Here is an 11326-nt window from a genome sequence, read left to right on the forward strand (position 1 = left end):
ACTATTGTTTACCTTTTATGCATCGCATTAGTATTGACACAATACTTTGAAAAGATCGTGCATTGAATTAATGATTGTGTTTCTATTTTTATATACATATATACCAGATTTGGTTGCTGCTTGTTTAGCGCGCTAGTTAATAAGTTCTTGAGCGTGAATCTAGAAATGAACATTTGAATGTGAATGTGATTGTGCGCAATAGTAACAAGTGATTTCGCCGGTGCAGTAAGGTTAGAAAACGTGTAAATCAGCGATAGTATTTCAGAACCGTGTTTATGCCACAATGGAAAGCCAATTATAGTATAATCTTCCTTTAAGCTCCATAATAGAACAGCAGCACATGCGGTGTCGACCTAGGCATAGGAGAAAAAGAGTTCCCCTTTCCACGTCGATCGACAGCGAACTGCGAATTTGCCGTAAGTCAGTCGCTACATTCACTACTGAGCGAAAAAAGATAAAATAACGTGTGAATTCATCAATTGGGAAATTATATTAGTCGAACGGTATAAGCCACATGAGAGGAATGTACATAGTATTGTGAGTTTAAGAAGAAAAAAACTATGCTTGTATGAAGAAGTATGCACACTAACAGCTTCATGAAATACAAGAACATCAACAGTACAGTACGTTTGTTTTTTTTTTCTCGTCAAACTAGCAACTTTATTTGCAATTTGCACGCTTGAAGCGCAAAATACTACTCCGGTACTTAAGTTTGTGATCACATTCGATTTTTATACCCGCTTCTGTTCTATTAAACTAGTGATTCTCGAGCTAACTGCTGCGCGTCGTGCACCATAAAAAAACCGCACCCGTGTGTGTTGTGTTGGGAAAGAAAATTAGTCTAAGATGGTGGTGGTGCAAAGAAGCCATCTATAATCCGTTTCAGAGAGATTCAGCTACGAGTAAAAATTTGTTTCCCCACTCAATCTGGGTCTGAGTAGGAGTTAGATGCGTTTAATTGTGCAAAGCAATAGTAGCTCTAGACTAGCCGTTGACTTATGCTTCGTTGCAGGTTCGCTGGTTAGCGGTTAGTTGCAGGAAAACCTGCTCGAGCGATGTCTGTCCGAGCGCGTAATCTTCGAGCTGCAACTTTTCCCGGGCACGTTCAAGCAAACCGAACATCTCCGACCACCGGTGCCCGGTATCGCGGATGTGATAAGTAAGGTAATTACGATACTCTTCTTTTAGGATTGCACCACCAGCAGCACCAGCACTGGAGCCTACGGAGAACGTTTCCTGCATGAACAACTTGATCGCACGCTTGCTCCGTTCGGCTTCGGCGAGCGATCCATCCCCGGTACGTTTCAGCTTCATGGTAAGAAAGTATCCGTGGGAGAATTTGTTTTTCAGATGCTGCGCCGATCCAAGACATCGAAACTCGCCATTCACCATGATTGCGAGGCGTGTGCAGAGAGCCTCACATTCCTCCATACTGTGCGAGGTAAGTACCAGCGCCGTTCTGCCTTCCGACCGTACCCGGCACATCACGTTCCAGAAGTGACGCTTTGCACCCGGATCCATGCCGGTGGTCGGTTCGTCTAGATACACTACGACCGGATCGCCAAGCAGGGCGAGAGCGGTGCTTAACTTCCGTCGCGTACCGCCACTGTATGCCTGGACGCGCTTGTCTAGATGAGGGGCAAAGTGTAGCTCCACTGCAAGCCGTTCTGCGATCGATTCAATCGTATAGCTCGGAATGCCACGCAAACGGGCAAAGATACGCAGCGTTTCACGACCGGTTAAGTCTTCGAGCAGTGCGTCAAACTGGGGACAGTATCCAATTTTTCGATAAACAGCAGGCAGTTGCGTTCGCAGACTACAGCCAACGACCCAAGCGTCACCAGCGGTAATGCGACGATCACCGGTAAGCATCCGAAAGGTGGACGTCTTTCCGGCGCCATTGACTCCTAGTAAACCGAAACATTCTCGCTCGCCAACGGCAAACGTAAGCCGATCGACGGCAGGCGGCTTAACACTACTGTACCGTTTTGTAAGATCCCGCAACATTAGCAAAGCTGGTCCGGTAAGTGACTGATGTTCTCGGTCTTCGTAGAATCGATCCACCCGTATACGCTCCTCACTAACATCCGTATCCTCACTGATCGCAATGGATTGCGTTTCTTCCGGTAGTGTGCCCGTTGCTGTGTGCTGGCGATGTCTGTTCGACCACCATTCCGTAACACGTGTGGTGAGATTCAGTTCGGCAAACACGTGATACTCTTTGAGCAGTAGGACGGTGAACGACAGCAGCGAAACAGCCAGCAGGTAAGTGAGATTTCGATAGATGCCGCGAGGACTGAAGGAAAATATTTCCACATCTGTAAGATAAGTTGAGAATATGTAAAAGCACTAGACATAGAGCCTGTAGGTAGCATGCGAGATCTTACCACAGCAAAGTGGATTAATTTTACAGACCAGCTGTGGGATGCAGAAGGGCGTCGCATCGCAGTACGCATCACAGATCTCGCGCGCTGTTTGCATCACGTTGATATTGCTTAAGCTGTGGCTCAGGGCAAACAGTGGGAACACCATGTAAAACCACTCCATCGTTTCGGCTACAGGTCGCAAATTGAAGTCCTTCAGCTTGAGCAGAAACACCGCCGTAAACATGACCGTTCCGGTAAAGATGTTAAATATCAGCATCTTGATGAATCCGGTCGACGGTACATCGAAACAGAACGCACCAAGATACGTAAACGGAATGATCGCTAAGCCGAAGCAAACGAACACAATCGCCACCCGGCCGAGCTCTTCCGGTGTGGACCAACCCTCCTCACCGAACGCAGCCAGCGTACCGATGTACAGCGCCATCGCTACACAGTACAAGCCAAAGTCCCACATGAAGGAAATGCCCCAAAAGGTGATCGCGTTTACTCCGCTTACAAATTGCAGCAGCTTTGACCCGGATGCTCGTTCGCGCACGTAGTACATAACGTAGAGAGCGCCTACGAACGCCATCGCGAAACCGGTGTTGAAGGCAAGCTGGAAGCCTAAATTGCTGCCAGATTCGGTCCGTAGAAGCCGGACATGGGTACTGTATGGGAGCGGTTTGTTCGTTACGGCGAGACTGCAGTTGGTGCAGATTGTCTGCGCTAGCGCATTGTAGAGCACGTTCAGTGCGAGTGGTGCTGTGTGGTACGCTTTATTGTTGAACCACGCGGTAAAGTTACGGCCGGTCACATCTAAGGACGCTCCGATCATGTACGTGTTATCCACTGCACGAATATTTTCCACTGACTGTGTGAAAAGATGATATATGGAAAGCGAAATTTTAATTTAATAAATGTGGACTTCGATGTCCCTGTCTGTGTGGGTTACCTTTTCCAGGATAAATTCTGTAAAGTTTCGCTCCGTTAGCGTGACTGTATGTTGTCCTCTTCCTGTAAAATTTTTGATCGTATCCTTGTACGCGGCCACAATCGACGCATCAAGAACGTTGGTCGACAGAACGGTAATTGTACGATCGTAGCTTGCGAGTGAGATTTTTAACGGTGGCAACACGACGTTGTTGGGAAATAATTGTACTATCGCTATCACAAGCAGGACAAACATAGTTGGCAGTATTAGCTGTAGGATGGATATCTTCCACGAGCGGATAAAGCTAAGGTACTTCTTGCTAAGCATGGCGAGGATCTGACTGCAAAGCAGCTCTCCGCCTGTTTGAAGCTCGTACGTTTCGGTAATAGTTATTGGAGGAGGAGCCGTATGGTGTGTACCATTTGTCAACTGTTTCTTATCGTTCGAAGGCATTCCATTTGTGGTGTCCCGCAAATTTTCCGACGAATCTTCATCACTTCCTAGTCTGTGTTGGAAGAGATCGCTGTTAATCATTGATCCGTTTTGCTAGACAACCTGCTAAGAAGACTCACCTCATAAACACTTCCTCCAGTGTGGACAATGCAATTCCATACCCTGAGATACCACAGTTCTCAACGTTGCGCTCCAACTCTTCCAATGCCGGTTGAAACTTTGCACGATGCTGTTCGTGAAGTCGTAAACTCAACTCCGTACCAATGTCTGATTCGATCACCGCATCCGGCACGTATCGGCGTAGTAACTTCACAACCAGCTCCGGCTGACAATCGGGACGCTTCACACAAACCAACCGATATCCAGCACCGAATCGTTTCTTCAAGAAGAACGGCGTTCCGACCGCTCGAAGTTCTCCACCGCACATAACAGCGACACGATCGCCCAACACATCCGCTTCGTCCATAAAGTGTGTCGAGAGAATGATCGTACGATTCCGCTTTTCCTGCTGCAGTAAATCCCACACTGTGCGTCTTGCTCCCGGATCCATACCGGACGTTGGTTCGTCACAGAATACAACACGCGATCCACCACACAGTGCAACGGCGAGCGAAAGCTTCCGCTTCATACCACCCGAGAGGGTGTGTGATTGCTCGTTACGCTTTGATTCGAGTCCTAGGGCGCGGACGTACTTATCGATTTCGGTCTCGATGTACGCTTCCTGACGAATCCCTTTTAGTTTCGCGAAGAACCGGATATGTTCGGCGACGGTAAGTTCATCGAAGAGCACGTTATGCTGGGGACAGAACCCAAGCGTATTGCGAAACTTTTTTACAGCAGTGCCACCAATCCGATGACCCTCGATCGTGGCATAACCCGCCGTCGGTGGGTACATCCCCGTCAGCATGCCCATGGTGGTCGTTTTGCCTGCACCGTTGTGTCCGAGCAGGGCTGTTATCTGATCACGGTAAAAGTTGACCGTAAGCTCATTGACAGCGGCTCGAGACGTTGGTTTCCCAGTGTCGTAAATCTTCGTCAGTCCTACCACACTGATGCCGATCTCGCTGTCGATTGGTTCCTCCTCCCTATTTGCGTGGTACCGTCCGGTTGATTTTAATCGTTCGCTTTCTAAAGAATTTCCCGCAGTGTCGGTCGGTTCAGAATCGTCGCTTGATCGTGACTGCTTTCGACGAAATACTTCCTGCATCCAGAAGCTAGCAGTGAAAATGAAGTTCCACTTCCGCGGCACACCAAACTGCCCTGGTGCAATCTGTTCTATATACAGTGCTGCGGCAAGATAGAGCACAGCATCGAACAGCAGCATACCGAATATGTGCGCCATTGTAAGCTGATCATCAACAGTGACGGGCGTTAGGAGATTGTCCCACTGTAAACCGATCGACGTGCCTTCGTGTTTCATGAAAAGCGTCAAACCGTATCCCATGGCCGTGTTGCTCCAGAGACTGGAACCAAGTTTTGCCGCGAGCGACATCCGATCGTAGTTACCGATCGTTAGCTGAAACGGAGTTAATGAGTAAAACCACACGATCCCGGCGATCCCTGAGGCAAGGTTTGCTGAGGAATGATAGAAATAGAAAATGAAGTCTCTGAAGAGCTGAGAAGAAGCATCCAGACATACCCTTGGAGAAAAAGGTACTGACCATGAAGCAGAACATGATCGTCGTGATGCTGTACACGAACAGAAACAGCCAGATGAGGAAGCGATCGGAGAACTGGAAAATGGCCACCTTTGTGTTGGTGGTAAGGTTACAACTCAGCAAAACGGTGACGAGCGTGATGGACACGGTAAGCAATGTTATGGTGCGCACGAACCAAGCCAACCAGTGTATCCATCCGTCGAGTCCCATCACCTTCATTGATTCTTTCAACTGTTTCTCTTTTTCCAGCGTAATAAACTTAACCGTATTGATGCAGGAATAGAAAAAGGCAACCATGATGATGGAAGGGAACAGATTCTCGAGCCCACGCAGCAAAGGATCATCGTAAAAGGGCGGATACGGGAAACGCTAATGAGGAGAAAACAGATCGAGTAAGTTACCAGCAAAGTGCGATGTAGGAGGTAAATGTCAATCGCAGCAAGTACCCTTAGTTCTACGTGTGGCAGTGAATCGATTTGACCGGCCTTCATCTCCAACACCGCACGGCTGATCGCGTTCTGGACGGAGGCGAATCCTTCGCCATAGTAATTCGCCGGATAACCACCATCGCTGCCATTGATGTTACGAGCACCGTACACTTGATACTGTGGAAAAATCAGGAAGGTGCGCCAGCTTGCCCAAAATTCTGCCCCCGGAAGGGAGGTCGTACGCATTTCACTCGGAAACCGAATGGCAACGCTAACCTTATCCGGAAGGCCCGTAATATTCTGCAAGAAGAAAAAAATGGCAACACTCGGATGTTTGCAAGGGATCGCAACTAGCAACATGCAGGATCATTACCTCGAATTGATCGCCAAACTCCAGCCCAGCTAAGTAGTTGTGCGTGATGAGTTCGTTGTACATACTTTCACTATCGTTGTAGCCCTGATGAAGGACATCGGTACCGAGCATACGGGCCGCCCGGCTAACGATACGTTCGAACACGTCATTCCGCGGCGAGTAGGCAATTTTCAAACTGATCGGATGCAACGTTACCATCTCTCGTATCATAGCCAAACTTCGCACATTCAAGCTGGTGAAGGTGGTCGGTTCGGGATAGACGGTTGGCGTTACCAAACCTCGCACGAGTATCAACAGTGAACAGGCTAACACTGGGATGGTCACCTCGAACAGGGTCTGCACATAGTGGCGCTTCTGTATGATCCAATTTTTCCACAGCAGCAGCACAAATTTGTCCCAGTTTGAGGTAGTCATGGCCATCTGCTAGATTTTTTCTATTTACACTGCAGCAGAGCGGTATTGTACCCAAGCGAAACCCCCGCCGCACACACAGGCTACTTAGATGTAAGGCACAACTAATGACGGGAAAGATTTGCCGCAATATTTTGTGGGGAACACTTTTGTTTGTTTTGCGTTACTTCGTTGGCATTATGCTTCGTTGATTCCTCTTTTTCTTTAGTGGGCAGCAATTATGTGTCGCTCGGAAGTACACAATTGTTTCTCAGAAGAAGCACAAACCGGTCCACTGCAATGAAGGAAACGGCACCAACTCACACGCTACGACCGCTGCTCCATGATTGATTGCGTCAATCGTTGGAATAGTAGCAGTAGTATTCTTTGATGTGGAAATATCGAACTGGATAGGTGGATCTAACGCCCCGTCGTGTTACATAGGGGCCGGGTGAATCATTTCATCAGGTTACGAAGTGGTCGGATCGGTGCTGTCAAAAAGTTTCTGCACCCCCATCTTCATTCTCACCCTTCACACCCTCTCTCGATAGTTTGGTGTGGGGCGCGCGCATGTTTTTTACCCACATGTTTGTTTGGGGTTGAGTTTATTAGATTCAAATATCATCCCCCTATTACACACACACACACACACTCTTCCGCGTAAGATGCTAACGATGGGGTGTTCGAAAAAAAACACGCACACATACACACACACATACGCGCTTATGTTTGGTCGTTAGTTAGGGGTGGGTTTGGGGTGGTTTGTTATTCCCATACAACGAAACGAGCATCGTTTCCACGTGGTGTGCGTGAGTAGTAGTGAATCGTATTGCCGGGTGATGGCTTTATGTTGTTGCACCGCGCTATTTGTTTACAATCGCAGCCGAGGCATTAATAGACCCGGCTATTTTTGCTTTCTTTTATGTTTTTCTTTTTCTTGAAGAATGTCGCATACACACACAAATGCAACTTGTATTGATAAGCTTATTTTTATAGGCAGCACTTTCCAAGTTATTTTTAAATTTCCAGAAACTAAAGATTTTTACTACAATGTGCGTTGTTGCAATGGTGCATTTTTGGTTGGGGACAGGTTTCATGAAATGATGATTCAAACGAAAAAAAATTTTTATACCCAATTTTTTGTTTCCAGCGCAATGTCAGCACATTTCGCTCCTTTCCTCGATTCTTTACACAGCGCACTTACATCGATTGTTGTTCCTAGCTTCAACCGCTAGCAGTCAATTATCATCATCATCGTTTCTCTTCTTCGTTCGGGTCCGGTAGCGCTTTCGTGTCTACGAAGTCTAGTTAGCACTGATCAGTGTTGTTTGTAGCTTCGAAGGTATAGCAACCGCAGTTTGCCACTACTTCGTAGTTAATTCAATTTGTGTTGTCCATCTGTTCATTGCGGTCAGCGCCATGTTGTACGGCGTTACGTGCGTCGTGTTTCTGCTGGGCATATGGGACGCTACCACCACGATCGAAGCGAAACGATCGTTCATCAACCCGTACCCACGGTTTAAGGCCGTCCCAAACGCACCCAACGAAGACGTTGGGGAACCGCTCTTTCTGACACCGTTCATTGCGAACCAATCGCTGGCAGCAGGCCGAGACGCCGCCCGTGTCAAGCATTCCGCCATTCCAGCCGACATCGACAGCTACGCGGGCTATCTAACGGTGGATGAAGTAACGAACTCGAACCTCTTCTTCTGGTACTTTGCGGCCAAATTGGACCGACAGGCACCGGTTGTCCTGTGGCTTCAGGGTGGCCCCGGCGCATCATCCCTGTACGGACTGTTTACGGAAAATGGGCCCTTCTCGGTGCAGAATAACATGCATCTAAAGCCGCGCAAATACAGCTGGCACCTGAACCATCATCTCATCTACATCGATAACCCGGTCGGGACGGGGTTCAGCTTTACCGATAAGGAGGAGGGTTACTCGACGAACGAGACGCACGTCGGTGCCAATCTACACAACGCTCTGCAGCAATTTTTCACCCTCTTTCCCGATCTGCAGCAGTTGCCCTTCTTTGTGACGGGTGAATCGTACGCGGGCAAGTATGTACCGGCTGTAGCACATACGATCCACCGGAACAATGCCGATGCGAAGGTCAAGCTTAACCTGAAGGGTTTGGCCATCGGGAATGGACTGTGCGATCCGTTTCATCAACTCGTGTACGGAGACTATTTGTACCAGCTCGGGCTGATCGATGGCAACACTCGGGACCAGTTCCATCAGTACGAGGCAAAGGGCCGGGATTGCATCAGCAAAAAAGACTTCCAGTGTGCGTTCAATGTGTTCGATGAGCTGATCAACGGTGATCAATATCCGAGCGGATCGTTGTTTAAGAATGCTTCCGGCTTCACGACGTACTTTAACTATCTGGAAACGGTTCCGGATCCAGCGGATGAGTATATGGGCAAATTTTTGCAGCTGCCGGAAACACGGCGTGCGATACACGTGGGCAACAACTCGTTCCACGATCTCGAGGGAGAGAACAAGGTCGAGGATCATCTGAAGTTGGACGTGATGCAGTCGGTAATGCCGTATCTGAACGAGCTGCTCCACTCGTACCGGGTGGTCATTTACAACGGTCAGCTGGACATTATCGTAGCATACCCGCTCACCATGAACTACGTGACAAAGCTCAACTTTCCCGGGATGGACGAGTACAAGAAGGCACCACGACACATCTGGCGTGTGGATGGCGAGATTGCCGGGTACGCGAAGGAGGCCGGCAATCTGGTGGAGGTGTTGGTAAGGAACGCGGGCCACATGGTGCCAAAGGATCGTCCGAAATGGGCACTCGATATGGTAATGCGTCTGACGCACGGCAAGAAGTTTGGAAGGCCGCGTTTTTGAAGCAAGAATTTTAAAGTGAAAAATGGTTAATAAAAGCAATACACGAAACGAAGTAAAATATCCACATATTCTAGAACTGAATAGTACAGATATATTTTCACAAGATCTAACAAAACTCATACAAATGCCTTACAAAGCGTTACGGTATGATCCACACCGCAGGTCACCTTCTGGACGCGTGCATTCAGAGCTACCTTCAGCGGAAAGAACTGATCGTTTTTGTGACCCAACCCGAGACAGGCGTACCGATTGTGGCCCCACATATACAGATCGTGCTGATCGTTGATGGCCGCACAATGAGTAATTCCACACGCGATCGCGATCACCTTCGCCTTTGGATTGAATTCATTTCTACCAAAGAGAGCGGGTGGAATGCGTGTAGGAGCGGGACGATGCTGCACCTCCGGACCGAAGCCAAGGATACCGTACCCCCAGGAAAATACATCTCCGTGCTCTGAAAACAACATGCGAGCAGATTATAATATTATTTTTCGTATCTAAAACAGAAACAATTCCGATGGAATTACCATTTAAAACAAAACAATATGAGCCACCGGCGGCAATGTCGACAATTTTGCCACACTCTTTGGTGAAGGACAGGTACCGTGGTGTATTGATTTGCGGATTATCATGTGCTACATCCCCGAGCTGTCCGTATTCCGAATTACCCCATCCGAACAGCTCTCCGTTCGCTGTAGGATAAAGAAGCAATGTTGTACACCGTATGAGAGAGATATCCAAAGAAGCATCCAAAATTACTGGCCACCCGTGTAGCTCGGTTGTCTGGAAAAAGCAGTTTTGTCTAGTTGCCCGGGAAAGGTTTTATATCGTTTTGTCCTAAAAACACAAACAGGTAAGCTTACCATTTACGGCTAATATTGTATCACAGCTGCTGGAAATCTTTACTATCTGTTCCCCTTTCAGATCGCCTTCTGCTGGGCCGGGTGTGTCGATCAGTCCGTATCTGCCCTGTCCAGCCTGGCCATCATCACTCCAACCGCACGAAAACACTCGACCCGTTTCCGTCAGCATTAAACTGTGATCTTGTCCACATTCGATTGCTCGTACCGGTTCCTCGAGCGGAATGGTGTTTACTACCGGATTGCGGAAATAATCTTCGTCCGGGAGAATTTTTCGACCACACTGTCCATATGCATTATTGCCCATCGCCAGAACTTCACCGTCCTCCGTAAGCGCAAGCACATGTGCTCGTCCTGCGGCTACACGTACAATACGCTGGCGTGGTTGCATCTTCGCAGTACTTAGATCAATCGGTGCCGGATAGATAAGCAGCTCGAGTGGTTTACTGTGCGGTCCGGGTGCTTTTTGATAGCCCAGCTGCCCATCGGTATTGATGCCGGTGCCCCATAGTTGCGTTTCGTTCCGTTCACCGTTGACCACATACACCGTAAATCCGTACCCTGCTGCAACATCCGATACGCTGTGTCCTTCGGCGAAACTAAGCCTGCTTGGATGCTGCACGAAATCGGTAAACACTTGGGCCTGCTTCTTCACGGATGTTTGAATTCCGAGCGCTCCGGTTGCAGCCAAACCCCACACATACACACGCGTGTCGGTTGCTTTGGCGATCGGGAACTGATGTACCGGCAAGCGGGATACATCCTGACGGAGGACACTGCGTCTGCTAGCGGAAGCATAGGAACGGGTGCTTACAAACTGTGAATATCCTGAGCGGCACCACTGGATGGTGGAACGCATTTCTTACTCTAATTTTTACACAAATCTCCACTATTCGAGACTGTTGCTGTATTGCATGTTCTTTTTTGCCGTTTGTATTTGTTTGGGACCGTCATAATTACATAACCTCACACATGGATCAGAAAGCGTTTGACAGTCCGGTT

The 11326-nt window shown here is 48.4% G+C and overlaps 3 protein-coding genes across 3 annotated transcripts; 1 reads left to right on the forward strand and 2 right to left on the reverse strand.

Annotated features, from left to right (window-relative positions):
* Positions 1–995: 995 nt before the first annotated feature.
* On the reverse strand, positions 996–6656 carry LOC126563508 (phospholipid-transporting ATPase ABCA3-like). Its single transcript, XM_050220153.1, has 7 exons — positions 6210–6656; positions 5855–6136; positions 5390–5777; positions 3870–5325; positions 3319–3802; positions 2388–3237; positions 996–2318 (listed from the first exon to the last, which is right to left on the reverse strand). Exons 1-7 carry the CDS (start codon positions 6627–6629, stop codon positions 997–999), a joined length of 5202 nt encoding a protein of 1733 aa, XP_050076110.1. The 5' UTR covers positions 6630–6656; the 3' UTR covers position 996.
* A 1348-nt stretch (positions 6657–8004) lies between these two features.
* LOC126562159 (venom serine carboxypeptidase) lies at positions 8005–9506 on the forward strand. Its single transcript, XM_050218588.1, has one exon. The coding sequence runs from the start codon at positions 8019–8021 to the stop codon at positions 9462–9464; it is 1446 nt and encodes a 481-aa protein (XP_050074545.1). The 5' UTR covers positions 8005–8018; the 3' UTR covers positions 9465–9506.
* A 73-nt stretch (positions 9507–9579) lies between these two features.
* On the reverse strand, positions 9580–11183 carry LOC126562240 (RCC1-like G exchanging factor-like protein). The gene is made up of 3 exons (XM_050218688.1): positions 10328–11183; positions 9992–10156; positions 9580–9918 (listed from the first exon to the last, which is right to left on the reverse strand). The coding sequence occupies exons 1-3, from the start codon at positions 11181–11183 to the stop codon at positions 9581–9583; spliced, it is 1359 nt and encodes a 452-aa protein (XP_050074645.1). The 3' UTR covers position 9580.
* Positions 11184–11326: the final 143 nt, after the last annotated feature.

Source organism: Anopheles maculipalpis, chromosome 3RL (assembly GCF_943734695.1).
Source record: "Anopheles maculipalpis chromosome 3RL, idAnoMacuDA_375_x, whole genome shotgun sequence".
Lineage (NCBI taxonomy): Eukaryota > Metazoa > Arthropoda > Insecta > Diptera > Culicidae > Anopheles > Anopheles maculipalpis.